At 41.3% G+C, this 22946-nt stretch overlaps 1 protein-coding gene across 1 annotated transcript in view; it reads right to left on the bottom strand.

Moving 5' to 3' along the window:
* USP47 (ubiquitin specific peptidase 47) overlaps window positions 1-22946 on the bottom strand; it is a 3572488-nt gene that overhangs the window by 2179386 nt on the left and 1370156 nt on the right. Inside the window, exon 12 of the mRNA XM_044082726.1 lies at window positions 11674-11823. Coding sequence (XP_043938661.1) covers window positions 11674-11823 — 150 coding nt within the window. The remainder of the gene's footprint in view (window positions 1-11673; window positions 11824-22946) is intronic.

The raw sequence follows: 22946 nt of genomic DNA, 5'->3' as shown, positions 1-22946 counted from the left end.
TCCGACACACTCAAGGCAATGGCCGGTGTCAAGGTACAAAGAATTGCAGGCGCCGACCCCAAGACTTCTTGGATCCAAAGACTCCAAAACTAATGGTCGGATCAAAATAGGAGTTATGGGGTGAAAAAGGCTTGTGAGCTCCCCACTCTGGAAGGAGAGAGGGCTGGCAAGACTCCTAACTGTATCTGGGCACGGATGAATTTCCGCATCATTCTGTCCATCTCTGCCTCGCTCAAATACGAGTAGAGTACGATGAAGCCACAGACCCCAGCCTGGAGTGCCAGCGAGGAGAGGCTCTAAAAGGTGGTTTGGACACCTCCAGATCTGGGGAAAACCTGGGTGAGCGGAACCGGGGGGTACCAGGCCTAGATGAAATAATAGCCTTGGGTGGATGACCTGACGGAACTGAACGGTCAGGGGATCGCTTCCTGGGTCTGTCCTGTTTAGTTTTATTCTTAGCTTTGTCCCCATCCGCAGGCTTCAAGGCAGGAGGCTGAGTCCTAGTGGCCTGGGAAGGGAAAGATGTAGAAGTGACCACCGCCGTGGCTGGGCTAGAGGTAACGGGGACAGCCATCCCTGAGGAGGGAAGAAGGCCTATGAAGACCAGTTTAGCCCTTATATCCTTAAGGGCCCCTAGGGTTAAAGCCCGCGCAGATGGAGCAGGCCGTGAGGAGATGGGCCGTGCCTAAACACACCACGCATAGAGTGTGGCCATCAGCTGAAGAAAGCTTATGGCCACACTCTGTGCACTTCCGAAAGACAGGCTTCGGGGTATCAGCCATGCCAGGGAAGTAAAGTCCCACACCGACAGCACAATCACAGACTCGGTCACAATCAAGGAGGAGTAGTGGGGAGGTGAAGAGGGAACTACTACACTAAAACTTTTTTTTTTTTTAACCGACAAGATGCAAGGCAGGGGAGGTAGAAAAAGGTGAGTAGGGAACACCTACACTAACACCTAACTAGGAAACTAACACTTACCCAAAGATAAGCCTGGAGCTCAGAGACCACGATGCGAACTCGAAAGCAACAAATGAGATCTGAGGGATGGAAGGCGATAGAGGGACATTATGGGTAAGATAAGGAGCTTGGAGGTCAGATCAGATGCTAGTGATGCGGCCGTCTCGGATCCGGATCCGAATACCCAAAGGTTGAAGACCAAATTAAGTAAACTACTTCAGATCATGTATTTACCTTTGTTTTCAAATTCTGGGAAGAAAATGGGCAAGTTAATAGACTGACACTGAATTCTGGCACCACCTTAGGAAGGAAGGAAAGGATGGTTGGTTCTTTATGTCACCCTAGCCTTATGGAAAATCAAGTAAGGAGGTTTAAAGGATAATGCTTGAAGTGCAGAAACTCTCTTGGCAGAGGTAATAGCCACTAGAAATAAGGTCTTCCAAGTCAAAAATTTAAGATCACATTTTGCAGCTGGTTCGAAGGGGGAATAGATTAAGGGCTGCAGAACAAGGTTAATATCCCATGGAGGTCCAGGATCTCTGTCAGAAGTAGCAACTCAAAAAGGATCACACAGACATGCAAGAAGTACCTCTTAAAAGGCTTTGCATATCTTAGCAGAAGCTAAGGAAAAATTGTCAGCTCCTATATGAAAGCCAGAGTTTGCTGCCAAATGAACTTTAGTAGTAGAGAAGCTAGCTCCCTCATTAAAAGTTTGTGCCCAAAACTCTTGCACACTCTGTGTAGGGGCTGAAAAGGGACAGATATGTTTGTGATGTGCCCAACAAACAAACCTCTTCCACTTACTCCTGTACATTTTCCTAGTGGAAGCTTTATGGGAAGACAAATTATATGATGGACAGGGAATGAGAATATACGCTATCTGGCTATTAGTGGAATTGGAGAAACCTTGCTATTAGCTTGAGGTTTCAGATGTCAGGGTGAATCATGCCTGTTAGGTGTGACAGTGGGTCTAAAATCGGATCCAGAATCCAAGGTGGGTAAAAAATAAAGAAAATATGGCCAAAGCAAGGGGAACCAAACCTGTCAAAGGCCAGTAGGATGCAATGAGGATGACTTTGCTCTTCAACCTTGCAGCTTTCCGTAGGAATTTGTGAATCAATGGGGTTGGTGGATAAGCATAAAGAAGACTGGAGGGCCAATCTTGGAGCAAAGCGTTCCTCAGTGATTTCCCCAATGTGGGATTAGAACAAAGAAGATGCTGCGCTTGTTGTTTAGGGGAGATGTAAAAAGATCACAGCAAGACTAGATCCATTCATTAAAATTGTTTCCATCACTTTTTTGTGTTGAGAGACCACTCATGAGGTAGAAGAATGGACCTGCTCAATTTGTCTGCTATCACAATGGACGTTCCTGGAATGTGCATTGCTATCAGAAAGCGGTTGGATAAGATCACCCACTGCCACATTCTGAGTGCTTCTTGACCAAGGGATATAAGACCTGGTTCCTCCTTCTTTGCCGATGTACCAAACTACTGAAATATTGCCCATTTGGATCATAGCTGTTGGCAGAGGTAGAGCATTCTGAAAGTCTTCCAACACTAAAAGCACTGCTCTCATCTCCAGAACATTTACATGCAAACTGGCCTCTTCGGGAGACCTAGTGCCTTGGACTGTTTTCTCCATGAAGTGCCCCCCACCCTCACCAATCTGGGATGTGTCCGTGGTCACTATGGCTTTGGGTTGAGAGAGAATGAATAGACAGCCTTGTAAAAGCTGGTCTGACCTTATCCACCACCAAAGGTACTTCTTGCATGTCTGTGTGATCCTTTCTGAACTACTACTTCTGATAATGAGTAGCATCAACTGAAGAAATTTCATATATCTTGCCAGGGAACAAGAATTACAGCCGCTGACATTGACCCCAAGGCTTTTTAAGAATTAATTGGGCTGAAATCCTGGTGTGAATAATTTTTGAGACCTGGAATCTTAGAGTTTCTACTCTGTTTAGGGGAAGTGAGGCTATCACAGATAGTGTATTGAAACATGCTCCTATGAATTCCAATGTTTGAGATGGATGTAACTGAGATTTGTTGTAGCTTACTTTGATTCCCATTAGGGAGCAAGTTTGGTGTACCTGGTCTCTTGCTATTATGAGTAGATGCCTGGTCAGAGCAATTATGAAACAGTTGTCTAAATATGGAAACAATTGGAATCCCTGAAGTCTCAAGTGAGACACCACCACTGCCATGCATTTGGTGAACACCCTGGGGGCTGTGGTGAAACCAAAGGGCAGAGCTCTGAACTGGAAATGACTGGCTCCCAGCCAGAAGCATAAGAACCTTCTGCACTGCCTGCTCATTTTTATGTGATAGTACGCATCTTGAAAGTCTTTCGAGTACATCCAATTGTCCTTGCCTAGAAAAGGCAGGACAGACTGAACCGTGACCATCCAAACATTCAGTGTCACACTCACTTGTTCAGGTTTCTGATACCCAGAACTGGTCTTTAGCCCCCTGTTTTCTTTGACACTAAAAAAATCTTGAATAAGTTCCAGATCCATTCTGGTCTGGTGTGACTTCTTGGATGACTCCTTTTCTAGCAGCTTATATATTACTAGTGCTGCTGCTTTCCACTGACTGGGTGGAACATTGGAAAACATCTGTGGGAATGAAAGTGGAAGGGGAAAGGGAATTATATAACCTCTGGAAATAATCCTCTGCACCCATATGTCTTTTGCAATATCTAGCCAGGCTCTCTGGTGTAGGAATAAACAACCCCCAACTGCCTCCACAGGGGTAGGATCGGACCTCCTTCCAGAAGTGCTGATAGGGTCTGTCAGAGAAGGAATCTCTAGGCCCTTGGTTTTGTGGACCATATCTGCCACTTGGGTAGCACCTTCGATTAGTGATCCCCCCTCTCCCTCTGCGGGAACCATCTCCATGTGGATCTTGGAAAGGACCCTGAGATTTTTTTAACCATATCTTCAGCCCTCCCTCATTGGTTCCTAAAAATGGTCCTAGGGGAGGGTGGAAAAACATACTCCCACAAGCAGAGGGAGTCTTATCCATCCTTCTCATACCTGGAGAGTGTGTCCTTCACTTTCAGGCCAAACAAGGAAGATCCGGTAAAAGGGAGCATTGATGAAAGAAGATTTGAAGGGCTCTGCAAAGTCACACAGGCACATCCATGCATGCCTCCTTACTGAAATGCTTGAACCTGCCACCCCTGAGGTACTCTCAGCTGCATGAGAGATAAGCCTCATGAACAAATTTGATGGAATGAAGGGTTGCCAACTGCGAGGGTACCATGGCTTGAGCCTCTGCAGTAGGGGACCCTGAAATAGTACTTGACAATTCTTTAATCAAATCTCTTTGTAACTTTGTGAAATGCGCCAGGTAATTCAGTGATTTGAGAGCAAAGATCACTGAAGTACAGACATGCTTCCTGAACCTGTCCAAAGCCCTGGACTCTCTATTAGGGAGGATGGATAGTGGAACTTTGTTCCGCAAGTTCCTTCTTTGTGGCCACTGCTATGACCATGGCATCTACAGGTACTACCTTGCTCCAGTGTTCCCTTCCTGTCGGAGGTGCCAAAATTCAGTCTGGTCTCTTGGGGATGGGTTCAACCACATCAGGTTCCTTCCACACCCACTGAGAGATCAAATCAATGAGTTCAGCAGCAGGCAGAGTTACCTAGGAGGTAGATGGGCCAGATCAAATCACCTCCAAAAACACGGACTCCTCTGGGGAAGGACTTTGGGAGGACCAACTACTCCATTGCTTGAGGATCTCCAGAATGGCTCCAAATGAGATGTCTTTGAGTGGTGATCTAGGAGATCCTTCCCCTTCGTCGAAATGTGTCTTCCATGATAGACTCTCCTTAAGGGAATCCAAGTGTCTCCTTTTGCACACTCTCTCTTCCGAGGTACTTCCTCGGTGGGATGTCCCAGAGAAGTGTTGGAAGAGAGGGTAATACCCTACTGGGCAGACTGGAGGGGTTGGACTGGCTGTTCCTGTGGAGTCGAATGTTGAGGCTCTTGGTGCATATACACATGGGACGTAGAAGGTAGATCCAAAGGGGAGAGACCATCTGTCCTCCTGAAGCAGAGAAAACTATTTACAATACCTCAAAGGCAGACTATCCTGGGGAGAAGGAAGCTGATGGAACTGAGAAGCCATGCCTCTGGCCCACTGGCTCCATTTGTCCCAAAGGCAATCCACCCATGACAGAGGCCAGGGCTGAGGCTCCGAGGGGCAGGCAGCTCTGAAAACTTCAGAGTTGACTCCATAACCTCAGATCCGACCAGAACGCTATGGCTCTGAACTTGTCGGAGCCAGGGTACTCAAAGAAACTTTTGGATCTGAGGACACCAGTACTCTCAGATCTGAACCAGATGATTTCAGCAAACACGGATCCAAGGACTCCGAAAACAAGTGTTGGATTGGAGAAATGCCAGTACTGGAGGGGTAGATCTAGCTAAAGCTTCCAAACCTCAAGGGATTGGAGTCGGGAGAACACCCATCTGTATCAGCACAGAGAGGAACTTCATCATCAATCTATCCATGTCGGCTTCAGTAAGACTCCTGGAAGAAAGAGATGAAGCAATAGATGGCAACTTGGACTCTAGAAGGAACTGGATCTATAGACAGGGAGTATCAGACCTGAAGAAGAATCTTGGGAGCCAAAGTACTCTGATCTGAAGGCGTTTTAGGAGATGTTGAAAACATCTTGGAGCCGGACGGCTTTGGATCCAATTTGGATTTTTTGAGAGGAGACTCCACATAAGATGGAGTGGAAGAACCCAACTTTTTTGGGGACTTTCTTGGAGCGTCCTTGGAAACTATTTTAGGGGGGGGTGAGCCCAAGATATTGCTTCTGAACAAAAAGTTAGAAGAAGACCTTTTAATTTTAACTTTTTTCTTTTTTTTTTTTGTCAGTAGACGCAAAGGTCATGCATCTTATGGCCGCATGTTTTACACTTTTTAAAACCTTTTTCAGACATCCTAAACAAAAAGTGAATGTAACAATGAAAAAAAACAGAAAGATTATTTTTAATGATAAGGAGGAAGAACAAAGGGAAAAAAGATAGACAAGTCCCAACAATGGCACTAAAGAATACATGAATGTGTAAAAGGTAAAGTTATATAAAGAGAAAGGGCTACAAGTCTTACAGAAAAAGTACCGCAATGGTAAAAGAGAATGCTCAAGTATACGTATTTAAAGAAGAAATTTGTAAGAAAAAATTTTAAGGAAAAATTCACTTATCTCTTGATATGCTCGAGAGCAAAGCTAACCATGTCTATATGTGAAAGTGGCAAAGGAAATTGGAGGTATCTTAGGGGCTGGTGCATTGTGGGTAGGGAGCAGCTCGAGAGTTTCAGCTGGCCCACAAGCTATAGTAACAGCAGAGTCAGAGCTGAGGATCGGATCTGAACCCAATGGTTGAGGAATGAATGAAAATTGACAAAATCAAATATAACAGTTCAGGAGGTGAATTGAAGCAAAAAACTTTCTTCAGAATCAAATTCCCCTTTCTGTGTTACAGACACAGGAGAAAAACAACTTCAGTCTAATTCCTATCCTTCTAACTGGAAATCAGTACCTAAAACACAGGGAAATATTTTTTTTTTAAAACTCAGTGAACAATCAAAATTAAAAAAAAAAAGGGTTGAAAGAAGCAAAACCCAGTCAATCTCCTCTATCCATCCTACATAAAATTGGAGTAACATATGCCTACCTTCTGCTTTTTTTCCCTAAGAGACGCCCTGGAAGAAGACCGACCCAAACATGGGTCTCTTTCACATGAACCAGGCACCTTAGATCGGCTTTGCAGTAAAGCATCATCCACTCCCTTCTCAGAGAATGGTAAAAATGCTTTTCCCTTGCCTGAAGAGGACAACTCCATAGCCGCAGTGGACATGTCTAACTTCTGGTCATTAGCAGTTTCCTATGGATTAATGCCAGCGGGACTGAGAGAAGAGAATGAATGGCCCGAGGTACGTAATGCTGTATATGAAAAGCAGAGAGAAAGCCAGGCTGAGTACAGAAGACTCCCCCAAAACTTTCTTCTTTTTGCAGATGTGGAGGGATGAACATAAGAATCTGAAGCCTGCTCAAAGTTCAAGTTAAAAAAGTGCCTGATAAGCAGGTAGAAAAAGCCTTGTAGTCAGTAACCACTTGACAGGAATTTTGCAGTTTTGAGGTAAAAATTTGTGTGACAACCCCCACAACTATATGCCTACATCCCTATTCTTTAATTTTACACAGAACTATACGATACAATTTTAAAACAGTTTTACCCAAAAGGAACACTTAACAAAAATTAACTTTTGCAAAGTACATTTTTTATTGACAACCACTGAAAATACAATTCCTAGATTAAATATAAACTTTGTGCAGAAAATAAGTCCAATTTTCTTCATAAAATTAGGTAAAGTGGAAGGGTTTTCCTTCAGAAGAAAACTTATCTGTCCAGGCTCTATGAAGCACTAACCAACTAATTACTTGAAGCCTGCATAGAAAGCGCAATTCAAAGGCAATAAAGTTCTGAAGGTTTGGTACCCAGAACAACTGATTTTATATGCCTCTCCTTGTGCATTTCAGGAGTTATGGCATGTGGAATGTGCCCTAAAGCTTTGGATACTGAAGGGCTGTCACATCGTGGTCAGGATGTAACCCATATAAGCTTATGCTACTGCAACAGTGATCTAATAAAGTAAATTAATTATTACAGATTGATAATGTATTTGGAGGAAAATGCAATAAATTATACTGTTACGCTATTTGGGTATAAAATGTATGCTTTAAAAATCTTGATGATGAACTGGTCAATCATTTATTGTGTGTTAAGTGCTAAGATACAAAATCTTTGTAAGACAGGTTTGCAAATATATGTTGTATATGAAATTTTGATGGTTATAAATATACAAGTATATATGTAGGCAAGTAAGTAACTTTAACTAAATAATTAAATAAGAGATTAAAAAAAATTGCTAAATTGTCTTCTTGTAAGACATTTCTAACCTTTGCGACTACCAAGGTCCTAAACAGCCTTAAGAACTTGTATCTAGGATACAAGTCAAGAAAGGACAACAACATAGAGACAATCTTCATCAGATTTGGAAAGAACTAAAAAGTATGAGTGTCTAATTTTCTGGATACCTGAGAAAGGATAAAGTGGGATAAAATATGGCACATTTTACAACTAAAAGTAAAACTTAAAATCTGTTTAAGAAAAAGCAAGAATTTCGTTACCCATAGCTCTTGCATCTGGAGCTTGTCCATGTGCGTGTAGTAACAGAAACTCGCTTTAAATGTAAAGAAAGCACAATCTCCACACCTGGGGGTTGTGTCCACCATACCCTTCACACCTGGTGGAAACTGTGGTGGTGTCTCGATGTTTGTCAGGGATCAAGTCTCATCTGGGCTGAGACCCAGAAATTCATCTCTTAGAACTTCAGTTTACCATAGATAAAACAAACCTCCAACTTATAACATGCTACAGAGTCTCCTCCATGTTCCATCATGATCATGTTAGACTCCTAGAGTTTTAGAAGAAATTCCTATAACCAAGTCCATAATTCTAAGTGACTTTTACCTAGCCATAAACTAGAGCATGCCCACAGATTTTTTGGTTTGATAAACAGGAATTATCTGCATCAAACAGGAAATGAGTAAAGGGCCAAACCATTCTTCATGTTGTCATCACAAATATTGCCTCTGCCTGTTCCACTTTCACTAGTTTCTCCTTTATCAGTTAAGTGGAAACATAACTCATGACATTTACTCTCAGAATAACCATACTGTTTGTAACCAGTGTCTCCATATTCAAGGACTGAAAGGGTGACCCTTTTATAGTTATTTGATGAAATCTCTAAATTCACCTACGACATCACCATTGACCATACACATCCAGCAATTTCACTCAGGAGTTTTATGGTGGCCACTTAGACAATGCACAAATCTAGCAATGCCAACTAGAGTCAAATACAATGGGAAATTTAGAAACACTCCCCAATGGTAGTTGACCAACATAAATTAACTTTATAACAAGAAAAAAACTTCACTGGACAGTAAGGCTAGAACACCTGACTGAGGACAGTATAAAAATATCACTAAGCACTGTCAGTGACATAACAGGTTGCACATATGTCTTTTGATGCTGGAACACCAGGCTGCTAAGTTCTCTTACCAAGCAAGGTGACTGTATTGCTGATATTGCAGTGCACTTCTGAGTGTGTTGTCTTTCAGAAGAGACATTAAACTGAGGCTGACTTGAGTTAGTAGTAACATAAGTGGATGGAAAAGATCCTGTGGCACATATAAAAAATAATAGGGGAAGTTCCCCAATAGCTTAGCCAAAATTCCCCTAGCGGTAGAAATACTACCTCTGGTCTCCCCTGAAAAGAAGCCATTAGCCTAATGGGACTAACCTAGCCAACACAGGATTGACTGATTGATTGATTAAATAAATAAAAAAGAAACTGCAAGGCACTTTAAAGATCAGCAAAGCAAACTATGAATGGATATTAGCTTCTGAAGCACATACGAATTCCTTCTTTAGCTATATTGGAAAACATAAGGAACATAACCTAACATTGTTCTGAACTTTTCCTTAATGCTCCCCCACTCAGACCCCAAAGAAATTGTAAATATACTACCAAACAAGTGCATCCAACAAACCTTTAATCAATCACCAATCATCCTAGAATCTCCTACACCACCATCATCAATAAGAAATAGGTTCCTGAGGCGTTATCAAAGCCCCAAAACACTTTCTCCATGGGTCCAACATACCAGGGTACATAATAAACAGTTACACACATGTTCTCAATGAACCTCGCTTTAAACTGTTTAAGCTTATCTACAGATGTTGTTTCTGAATCCTAGCATACTGCTTTGGTGATGTCCCTACCCTGGAGTCTGAAAATTATAGACCAATCAGCCTCATGAGTCTGATCTGTAAACCTAAGAAGCATTTCATAACCAATATCATTAATCATAATATTAAGAACTGCATCAGGACTGACCAACAAAAAACTGGCTTCATCAAACAAGGTCATGCAAGCTGATAAACAGTGGTCATGCTGTTCACACAGCTTACCTTGAGGAGGCCAAAGCAGTCGATAGCTTCCTTACAATTCTGGCATGAGGTATGCTATCTGTATTATACATACATCCTTCCTTATGTAGTAAGGCAGACAAACCAACTGGATAAAAGACAAAATCCACATAGTTTATGTGGCAGTTACCTCTTTATATAATAATGTGGTAACCAGCAGAATCCCACAGAGATCAATACTGGGTTCTCTCCTGTTCATCATCTATTTCTCTGATAAAAAAAACTGATAACCAGAACGTCTGCTTAACCAAATGTATAGACAACTTTTAATAGTCAAAATCACCTCAGATGATTGTACTATCTAGAAAAAGCTAGTTAATAGCTGGTGCACGGATACTAAGGTTAAAAATAAACATTAAAAAATTGAGTACTGTTTCTTTCAGAAAAAAAGCAATTATCCAGTATACACAGCATAAATAAAGCTCCCTTAATAAATGAAAAGGTAGGCAGGGAATTGGGCACCTGGGCTTATAATTCCCTTTCCTTTGATCATCATGTGGCAACTGTAGTCAGGAAATCCTTCTATTTATCACAACTAACAGCCAAAAGTATTTTGCCTGCATCCAAAGATGTTCTCATTCCCCTATATTCAAGTAGTGGTCAGGCCATTATAGAATACTTCTGGATGTACCTTACTCAAATTATCAACAAATTTGAAAAGATCCACAAGTTCATAACTAAAAAGATTTCTGAACATATGAATCTTAGTGGCTAGAAGAGGCTGGAAGCTCTGTCCCTGTACTCATGTCTTTTTAATTCCTGGCTGCAATCTGTGTCTCACTTACCATGTCACTAGAGTGGTGGTCTTTGATGTCCTATATCTCAGTAAGCCAAACAACACAGCTAACACTGGAAGAAGAGACGTGAAACTTTACCAACCAATAAACACAACTCAGTGGAAAGAGATTCAACACCCACTGCACCCCCCTCCCCGGAATAAACTTCTCATGCAGGTTAGGCAACATGATTCGGTATCTTACTTCAAACAAAATCTGGATAACTGCAAGGATACAAATGAGTGAGGGTAGGGAGATAAAACTAAAGCATTAGCAACGGCAAGGTGCAGATGGTCATTAGATTAAAATAACTTTGAAACTCCTATGAATGCTGTGAAAAAAGCAACCAGGAAATAAATGTAAAAAATACAATTCTAATTCACCAGGCAATGCTTGTGCGGGAAAACAAAAATAATCTAAACTGGAACGTAAAGCATCGCAGAATTCAAATTGCAATGATATATCATAAACTACCGAAGAACTCTGAAGACTAGTATCTTGCTGAAGCCTTTCTCATGACCAGTTGTTACAGTATCTGGGCTAATCAGCAAAGAAAAATTGATTATCAATGTTACTGCTTTGGGAGAAATAAACATGAGTGCCAATTTGAATTGCAGGTTACAATACATGAAAACAAAAGCAGCAGTCCTCTGAAATCAAAACATAATGGTAATTTAGAAGCAGTGGAAGCTGAGTTTAAGTGATCAGATCATTCATAATATAATACACAATACACAATGGAAGGCTGTGTGGAACAAAGGCATTATGGAAGGAAGCACACAGTTCATTCCATAACATTCATGTAACAAAATGGCTTATACTAATTTAGTTTTAAGAAAAATAAATGCTACTCACCACACTACCATATGCTTGACTTGACCCATATGGCCTTATAACCAGGGGGATGTCAAGGTAAGTGTCAGTTCTCCAGCTCTCGTGGCCACAGTCTAGACAACGGACATAGTCTTTTAGTTTTCCTTGATACAATATATTAATGAGATCGGCCTGAAATACAGAGATGACACACTTGTTATTAAAGTCCAAAATGCAACAAAGCATAGCAACTGACAAATGTTTGTAATTCTAGATGTTCTCAAATGGTTCTGGCACTGGCTATCTAATATTCTGATAATGTTTAATATTTGCTAAATAATAATTCAGTTTTGTGATCTCTGTAGTAATACAGCTTCATTCGTTACCAGTTAACTTATCTTTTATAATGTTCTAACATGATATTTTATCAGCTACATCACTCCAACTAACTGTTCATCAGGGAAGCAAACAGACCTTTATGAGACAATGCTGACCCCCACATACGAAAAAGACTACAAAGACAAAAAAAGCCAGCCAGGTGAAATGTTCTATAGCTCTTCTTTCCCAAAAAGGGACAAGAACATTTTTTAGCATGAGATTACATATGCAACACACTTTACACCACAAATCCATAACTCACATCTTCAAAGGTTAATGGCTTGTGGAGATCATTATATGCCTGTTGTCATACTACCACAGTGGGAGGGCGCAAGACATCTACACAAAATGATGCTTCCCATGAGATCTGGCAAATTCTGGTCCACAAACTCACTGAAGTGTCATGCAACTACTCTGGGTGCAGCAGATTTATTTATTTATTTATTTATTTATTTTACATTTGTTGACCGGGAAAGTCCGACTGGACACATGTCCATTTTCAGCGGAGGCCCGGGGAGAAAAGCTCCAATAGTACATAGTAGGTTACAAAAAGTTCCAATAGTACATAGTAGGTTACAACAATGTTTGACAGCTAACATACGATTGTAGTTATGCACTAAATACCCAGGGAAGAAAAAAAAAAAAAAAGATTGGAATTTACTATTTGCTGATACTTCAAGAATAGTCAAATAAAAGCTTCTCCAACTTTTAAGCAATTCATGAATATGGTGTCAGCAGTATCACAATTGGAAATGAACACTATTAAAGGAAGAACTGAAAGAACTACATCATTATACGTAGCATGGCAAAAAGTAACTGAAATACTGGAGAACAATGACTGCAGCAGATTATAATCAGGAAACAATTGTATAGAAAGTCAGTTATATGTCAACAATAGACACCCTTGTAAATACTTTATTTTGGTTTTAATGTTTGATATCTGTTTAGAGGTTTTAGCCTACCTTTTTAAATAATTTGTAAATACTTCATTGTCATAAATAACCTGCATTCATGTTTTCTTCTTTTTGGAAATGAATAAAAATATTTACAAAAAAAAAAAAGAATAGTCAAATAAAAATGTTACAACCACAAATTACAAATGTGTAGGAAAAACTTTATTTTTCAACAATAATTTGCAAAGCAAATACATTACATCTGAAAACTGGGAACATGCCATGTTTTCAACTGCAAAGGGAATACTGCTGAAAGGCACTTTCAGCAAACAGTGGCTGGGATTCAGAAAAAAAAAATCCTGAGCTCACTCTGCAGTACCCAAAAGTAGTAGTTTACACAAATGACAGGAAATGTTTAGCTGCAATGAGGAACACCTCACTACCTGGTTATTTGCATGTCTCTGTACTGAGTGTGAGTGTAGCCAGGGATAAAAAGCACTTTTCAAAGGTAATTGCTACAAGTGACAAATATTATCAGATTGGCACAAGCACTCCCCTCATTCATTCTCCCCCACACACTCAGATAATCATATAGAGACACACACACACTTACAGACACCCCTCCCCACACACAGACACTCATTATAAATGACGCCTCTCTATTTGATCCCACACAGGGACACACATGCCCAACAACAAGTATGCATAACCAAACCACTTAGCTGTCCATATTTTTAAAGAATGCCCATGATTTTGCCTCTTATTTTTCTCCTGTCCTTCATAAAATTATTCACTAAGGATGACAGTCTGTCAATAATGGCATATATTAAAATGTCATACTTTTAATTGTTCAGAAAATGCACTGTGATGCAAAACCTGTTATTGTATTAACTTTTAAAATGAATTAATACAACATAATATTCAAAAATTGCCCCTGCTTTTGGATTTGCTTTCCTCCTTTATTTTTGGTTTGTCCTTGATACTTAAATAAGGAAGGTGATAGCTATATGTTGGGGAGCAGTCACTCTCCCTCACACATGCAGACATTCATACAGACACACACAGAAACTCACTCTACATTATTCACATGCACCCCTCACTCTTTTAGCCATAAACACACACACACGTACACAGAAGCGCACACACACACACACACACACACACACACACACACACACACACACACACACACACACACACACACACACACAGACACACATCTGAGACTACTCATACTCCTGCAGACACACACACACACCATCATCATTACTTCTCAGCTAAAATCTCGGACACTAACCTGCAATATGGTCTCTCCTACTGGAAGTAATGGGAGAATACAGCATTTTGGTAGTGTCAATTATCATGGCTGGCTGTGTTTAGTCACGCACCTGAGTACAAACGTCTTTCGCACTGGCATTTCTGGGGGTGGGGGGAGCACATGACTAAACAGCATATACTGCTCCACTGGACTGACTCATTAACACATAGCTCAGACATGGGGGATGGCTCACCACTATTACTATACGGATCATGCAAAATTATTGTGGTGGACCTGTCTCTGATTAAGAAAGGGTGTAAGGCAGTAAAAGCCTTCTCATATTAGGGCTTACCATTTCCGGCAGCCCTTTCCGAATACCAGCCATTAACATTTGCATTTTCCCCACTGCTGTGCGACCATGGAGTTGGTATACATAAGTTGGGGGAAGGGGATTTTTTACTCACATGCAAAGTGCATGAAGACTTGCCCTTGTATAAAAAAAAATTATTCGAATGCTGAAAATGGTTTTCAGTGATAATTTTTCAAATGTATTGTCATTGGGACAAACTGCATTTATATCCATCCACACACCTACAACCCCTTTTTCACATTTCTGGATATCAGGTTGGGGTGTCACTTTAACAATGTCAATCATCTACAGCCAACATTTACACTGCCAGGTGGCCAGCCCTGCCACAGTAATTCTTCCACACCACACACTCTCTCTCACACACACACACACACACACACACACACACACACACACACACACACACACACACAAACACACAAAATCATCACACCTATGATTAATTTAGACTGTCCAATCCACCTACTGGATGTCTTTGGAATGTGGGAAGAAACCGGAACACCCAGAGGAAACTCATGTGAACACAGGAATGACATGCAGACTGTGCACAGAAGGCACCCCAGCTGAGAATTGAACCAGAGAACCTATTGCTGTGAGTCAACAACACTAACCACGGTGCCACCCTTTGCACAAACTACATTTGAGGAATTATAAATAAACCTGAAAACTTATTGCTTGGCATAGCAAACAACATAAATTACAACAGCTGCCCTCAGTTGGACTAGGACCAAGGATTTAAATAATCTTGTATTACCTGTCCCAGTTCAGTCAAGGATGAGCCTTATTTACTCAGAACAACACAGGAACTAATATTCAAAGTGCCAGACATGGTATTCATTTACCTAGGCTAAGACATGACTCTAGTCATTACCTCAAATACTTTAAACTCTCATAAACAATCAAAGGAAAGTTACAGTCTCCAAGAACTCAGTTTGAGAAATTCAGCCTGTATCACTTTACAGCTGTAGGACCCAAACCCACTGTGGCGATGTGAGTTATTGCCAGCTATGCTAGGAGAAGTAGGGCAGTGGATGTGTAACATACACCAGGACAGCTAACTGGAATTTTATAAAGAATTATGTAATTTGTATATCAAACCAATTTGTACAGATGCTTGTCTTGAAAAATGTATTTGTAAACCTGCTTGTGTTAGAAATGCACTAACAGTACTCCTTGCTGGACAGAAATAAAAACATACATGCATTATTACAACTGTTTAAATGTACATGCTTTAACAAAGGATAATGGAAGAGAAGAGGTTAATTTCAATCCACCAAAGTTTGAAAATAGTTTGAAATTAAGTTACCTGGCTTAGGCCATAAAGACTGTAACTAACAGTTCTCAATGCAGCCAGAGACAAAAAGTCTGTACTAGGAAGCTTTCTGCATTGTGTTTGGGGTGAACTAATTGCTACTCTGGAAGGGTGGAGGTTTGAAATTGTTTTATGACTTCCATGAGCTGCAGCAGATCTTAGCAAGTGTGTGTGTGTGTGTGTGTGTGTAAGTGTGTGTGTGTGTGTATGTGTGTATGTGTGTGAGTTGACACGGGTGCGCTAAATCTTGACAGCTTCTAGCAAAGGGGGAGTAGCATGGGAACCAGATGTCAGATGACCAGATGTATGTGATGTAATTCTGTAATCCATCACTAAAAATTATATTTTAATACTAGATGAGTCTAAAGTCTCATTGCAGTCTGTTTTTGGAACCTGACAGAGAAGGACCCCTCATCTACTTCATCTTGCTTTGATCTAGTAAGCGACCAGGGAATAATAATTCTTTAGCTCAGTCAGTACAATATAGTGAGATTAGTTAATTACTGTTTTCTGTATCTGTGTGAATCTATTCATCTGTGTTATTTTTAATATTTCCTGTGACCAACTCTTGGGTTTACTGTAAACAGTTATTTAGTACTTTCATGTTTTCTTATTTATTATTAAATATATTTAAACTTTTCATTGTGGCTGGTGTTTCAGAGAATATTTTAATCTCTAAGAGCAATAATATACATTTGGTGACAGCTCTGGATGCTCCTGGAAGCCTTGCTGATGGTCAAATTACAATTTGTATTAATATTAATTCCACTCAGCATAATTGGGCACCCTTGCACGAGCCTTAGATCAGCTGGCTTTGCAGTGTCTGGTGGTGGTGTAACTACCTTATAGTCTAGGCAGAAGGGGGCATATAACAGCCTTTCCCAGGTGTGTATGTGTGTGTGTGTGTGTAAATCAAATCACGAAGCACCGGTTTCACAGATACGGCGCTAGAGAATGGGTGTATCCATTTCTGTTCCAAGTGAACATCACTCTCCAGTGCCAGTGGTGAGGATTAAGACTCCTTGATTACTGGCCCAGACAGGGGGTGTCATACCCACTTCTAAGTCTTATCATGTTTGTTCATAAAGGAATAGAATTATCAGCCAGCCTTAGGAAAGAGAGAGAGAGGTAGAAAGAGACAGAAAAAACAACAGAGAGAGACCCAGAGGGTTTCATACTACCGTATGCTTACCAGTATAAGCTACAAGCCAAACAGCTGTCTAGAAATTCACTCACTGGTATACCTTTCACTGCCACTCCAAAAGCAGCTGCTTCTCCAAAAAAAAAAAACAAAACAAAAAAACGGTTTAACCGTAAACACTCTAACCTTTGATGCATGGCAGATTGTAAGAGACATGAAAAATTCCCTGCAAAATCAGTGATAATGGAGAACACAGGTTTCTGATAATTTATTTGTGCAATTGTCAGCATTTAAAAGTTGTGCTAGAACTATTCTGACAGCTTTAGATTACTGGATGATCAGTGATTTCTCTGCACATGCCGATATGCAGTTCATATGACTGGAGTCACATAAAGTTAAAATTGCAGTAGTCATGTAATATTACTCAGGCTTCTTATGCTCTCTCTTACATGTCCTCTTATATTTGAGTCTAGTAAATAGCTCAGATAATTTTGTTTGTGAGTGGTCTGACACCCCTAAACACCACACTGTGCTTTTAAAACATAATGGGAGCAAAGGGGTTAAAGGGGTGGCCACTCCATTTAGAAAATTAATTATTATAAAATAAGATTAACTAATCTGCATGGGTAACTGATTTGTTTGCAGTTAAAAACATTCTGTAGAGTCTCCTTGCTCCTTTATCTGTTTAAAAACTTTAATTTTGTGGCTCACTGTGATAAAGATTTCTGTAGTGTTTACTGTCTAAAAAAGTGTAGGTTAATAGCTTTAGTATTGTTCCCCACCCTCTCTCCCTGTTGGTGTCTTGTTGTTATACTTGGTGGCTTTGCAGTTGCCCGCCCCTACTCTAAATTTGATCTGGGACACTCCTCCCAGTCTAGTGTCATTAGCTCATTCTACCTAATACAGAGAGAACATCAGAGAAGGCCAACCCACTTAGTTTCTTTCCTTCTGTTCCTCCTTTCTCCATTTCTTTAAAAAAAAAAATTGCCTGAATCTCCTTGTGTTCTGACTGTGCTTCTCAAACATTTTGGAAATATATAGTATATTTTAGTGCATTTATTAAAACTGTATTTGCCTTAATATTGCTACAACTCAAGTGTTCTAGGCTGTACTGCATCTGAATTAAGTGTGTTTTAGCTGCTTTTCTGCATATATAGACTTCTCTGTATATGTAGACTAGCTGCTTATTCTACTGTTTTACTGCCTCTTAAATCGTTTTTCAGATGTGCACTTGCCTTGCTTCATTTAAAAAGTTTTAAATTGCTAATTTTGTACAGTTTTAATTGCATTTACTGTTTAGGGCTACATACTTAAGTGCGTTAGCCTTTTCTGTGTTTATTTACTGTATTATTGCATTGTTGAGCCTGTTTTAACCAAAAACGAAAAACAAAAAAACAAAAAATACTATCTTGTTTGCACGTTTCCTGCCTTTCCTAGCTAGTACAGTCCAGACCCCAGGCTTTGCTGGTCTCAGGACTTTATTTTCTGTGTTCAGAGCTATCCAGACCTTGCTGTGGTAGAGGGAAGTCCTATTGCTTACCAGTGGGAGTGGTGAGCATTGTACTGCCTATCTAACAATGGAGGAGTGGATTCCAGCTCTGAAATTGTAACTTTATTAGCCTTTTTTGGGCTGATTTCTATACCTTTCAACTTTCTGGCTTAAAAATGCATGCGTCTGTGCATTTTTCACATCGTGCAGCGCCACGGGGCTACGGTTAAACTATTCCAGGTACCAGAAAGTCTGCTCTTCAAATTTTCCCTTAGAACTAGCTGGTTTCACAGTAGTAGCACTAAAATCTGAACCCCTGTGATTAGCACTTGCTCTAGAACCTGCTGGAAAGCACTACAAAGCCTTAAACTGATACAAGCACTCAACTCTCCTTGTCAATAAGGAGAAATTAATTGTAGGCACTAAGCCTATAATTGCAAAGTACCTTGCAAAGGTAAGGGAAAACAGCTCTTGTACTTTACAAAAAAAGCACCTAAACAGGCATGTCCAAGGGTCAACATCCGGTGATTTCTCCTGTCCACCTGGTGAATCTGGGCATACTGGGGCAATGCAGCAACTGCCTCATGTACACAGACAACCCTCCCTTCCTACCACCCAACACTACAACCTGTGAGAGATGCACTTACATACCCAAATTGGAAGCAAAGGTCTCTCAAGCCAAGATTGTGCTAGACATACAAGAGGAGAAGGTTAACAACTGCACTACACCTCAAGCAACACATAGCCCTTCAAAACCGACACCATCAACACCCACACATAGCAACACTAAACCCAGATATGTGAAAGACCTTAACATTAACCTGCCCAAGCAACAAGGACCTCCGAAGCTGAAACGCAAACAAACACCAGTCACAACCAAAGTGATACATAGCTCACAACACCAGTGTGCCACCCAACAATAGCCCCTAAGGCAAGAAAATGTACCCAACACTTTAGTACTTTAGTCATAGCTGACTCCACAGTCAGGCACACTGATGTCCCACTCACCAGGCTGAACAAGGAGAAAATTACAGTCAGCTGCCTGTCGGGTGCCAGGATCCGCCCCATAACGCATGCACTCAAGTCACTCCACAACAAGTACAAATACGATGCTCTCATTGTCCATGTTGGAGTGAATGACTTGAGACGTACCTCCCTGGACAACATGAAGAGAGACCTGGAAGAGCTCTTGGATCATGTGGCCCAGGCAGGTATGACCACAGCGCTGAGTAGCATCCTGCCCTCGCCCAGAATGATACCACAGTACAAGGACAAAATGATTAACTTCAACAATTGGCTAAGCTTCTGGTGTCATTCAAAAGGGATCCAGTATCTGCCTGCCTGGGAAGACATGATCGACAAACCACGATGCTTTGCCTGAGATTGTCTGCACCTGTCACCCCTGGGATTCAGGTTACTGGCTAAAGCTCTTGCTACCCCTATAGTGCCTTTTTTAGGCAATGTTCAAAGGACAAAACTACCACCATAACAGATACAAGCATGCAAAATCTGAAAGTAATGCTACTCAATGCTAAAAGTCTAAACCTCAAAATGCACTCTCTCGAGGCACTACTAAAAATGGAGAACATCAATATCTGTGCAGTAACTGAGACCTGGTTCAAGGCTCCAGAGAGCACCCCTGCAATACCAGGCTACAACTCTTACCACACCTTTCGGCCTCCAAACCAAGACCGAAACTCTAAAGGTGGAGGAGTGTCCATATTCACCAAGGATATTCACACCTCCAGACTAGTTGTCCAACGCAATGCATTTGAAATTCTCCAAGTGCAACTAATATAAGGTAAGACTGCAATTCAAATTGTAGCTTGCTACAGATCCCCCACAATGCCCCAAGATTCTCACTACACCTTTCTAAACATACTGGAAAATATTAAGATACAACCAAACAGCCTAATACTGGGCGATTTCAACTATCCTGCCATTAACTGGGAAAACTACTCGGGTACCAACACCTTTTCCCAACGGTTCTTGGAATTCATAAATTCCAACGCCCTGGATCAACTAATCCATTGCCTTACCAGGGGCTCCAATTTCCTAGACCTGGTCATTACCAACATGGGAGATAGATGCTCCACACCAGTGGTCACCCCCTCATTGGTCAGGTCTGACCATAAGCAAATCACCCTTGACATCCACATCCCACCCCCCAGTAAGGAAACTTCCCCAAAGCTAACTTCATGCTACTCAAGTCAGAAGTGACCAACTTCATGACTCCCATGCAGACGGGATCCGAAAGTACGACTGCTGAATCCTACACTAAGGCACTGTACGAGCACATCCACTCGTGCATGAATCATGCCATAACAAATAGAACCAAGATAATCTCCTCCAAAAAAAGGAAGCCAATCTGGTGATCCCCTGCCATAAATAAACTATACAACAGAAGGAAGAAACTGTTGCAGAAAAGAAGAAAATCCCAGGATGCAAAAATCTCCCTTACCAGCCCCAGTAAGAAGCTGAGATCCCTCATAAAATCCTCCAAAGCTAGTTACGAAAATAAAATTGCCAAAGATTCCAAAGACAGCCACAAGGCATGCTATAGTTATGTCAAGAATGTAAATGGCAATGCTCAGATCTGCTCTGAGCTACAACAGAATGGCATTAAATATACTGATCCTACGGATATTGCCAATATCTTGGCAGATCGATTTAGTGCCAACTTCACCCCCCTCTCACCCCCTAAAGGGCCCATCTTAGTACCAAAAGATTGCCAAATTCTAGTAATCACAGTCACACAGGTAGAAACTGCACTCTCCAAAGCTAAGAATACAGCATCCATAGGACCAGATGACATCCCGGGCTGTGTACTACATGAACTACAAAATGAACTGGCACCTCACCTAAGTGTCATGTTTAATCATAGCCTCACCTCAGGTTTCGTGCCCACTGAGTGGTGCACAGCTACAGTTATCCCACTCCACAAGGGGGGAGCCACCTTGGATCCCGGGAACGTCCATCCCATCAGTCTGATGAGCCTGATCTGCAAGGGCATGGAACGCATTATCATGGAACTTACAAACAAAGACATTGGCTACCTTCAAACACTGGACCTCACCCTGTTTGGGTTCGTGAAGGGCCGATCTTGTCTTCTGAACCTGACTGACTTCTTCGAATCAGTCTCCAGAGGTGTGGATGAGGGTAAAGCGGTCCACACAGCCTATCTGGACCTCACCAAGGCCTTTGACACCATCCTTCACTCTGGAATCATAGATAAACTTACTAGGCTGGGCATAAATCCCTACGTCACTTGATGGGTTGCCAACTGACTTACTGACAGAACTCAGACTGTAAAAGTAGCCGACTCCAAATCCAGCTCCAGACAAGTGACAAGAGGAGTACCTCAGGGTTCAGACCAGGGACCACTCTTGTTTGGCATCTACTTCTGTGAAGTACAGGCCAACACTAAGGGACTTTGGCTAACAAAGTTCACAGGTGACTGCAAACTGGGAGCCATTAATGAATCCCCAAATGATGTGGATATTCTACAAAAGGGCCTTACAGAAACAGATGCTTGGTGCCAGAGCCATGGGCTCAAGCTTAATGCCAAGAAATGTATAGTTATCCCTTTTGGGAAAAAACATGTACCCATGAATTACCACATAGGTGGCAGTACACTAAACACCGAAAGTGTGATAACAGACTTAGGGACACAGGTGGACAGTGGTCTCATCTTCAATAAACACATCGTCACAACAGTCAGGAAATCCTTCTATGTGGCGCACCTCATCACTATGGGCTTTTCATCCAGAAAAAAGGAGGTCATTGTCCCACTGTATTCATCCCTCATTAGACCCATTATACAGTACAATGCCCCATTTGGTATGTACCTCACAAGATATCTGCAACAGCTGGAAAGGCCACAGAAATACCTCACTAAAAGAATCACAGGCCTAAAGCAGATGCCCTATGCTGACCGTCTAAAAAAAACTCCAGCTATACTCTGTAGCATATCATCTACTCAGAGGTGATCTCTGCTTAACATACAAGGGCATGTCAAACCCTGAGCTGTTGGACACGTTCCATTTAAAGAAATCCCAATCCCTCAGAGCCAAATGCTCCAGGGATCTAAACCTTGTCATCACAATGAACAAAGCATGCTGGAGGGATAGGTTCCTGACCCAGAGACTCCCCATACGCTGGAATAGACTGCCCATACATGGGAAGCAGAGCGCCTCCTTGGCCCTCTTCAAAAGGAACCTTGACGATTGGATGGGTGATAGGAAATTCACCCCGGGGATCATGTCAGTCACTCTGCTAGACAGAGGTCCAAGGAAGTAAATATTGTGGGAAGAAATATCCAGGGAATTGTTATGGCTAGGCTTGTATAGGCCCTAGGGCCGATAGCCTAGTACCAAACTATGAACCAAAAATGAATTGGCATTAAAACATCTGACCATCTAAATTATCTATCTAGCTAAATCTAAGCATAAACCGGAAATAGTAGTAGAAGTTT

The sequence above is a fragment of the Protopterus annectens genome, chromosome 9.part0, assembly GCF_019279795.1.
Source record: "Protopterus annectens isolate FY-2018-M chromosome 9.part0, PAN1.0, whole genome shotgun sequence".
NCBI classification, from domain to species: Eukaryota; Metazoa; Chordata; order Ceratodontiformes; family Protopteridae; genus Protopterus; species Protopterus annectens.
The sequence above is the reverse complement of the archived record's forward strand: the minus strand, read 5'-3'. Positions and strand labels throughout refer to the sequence as shown.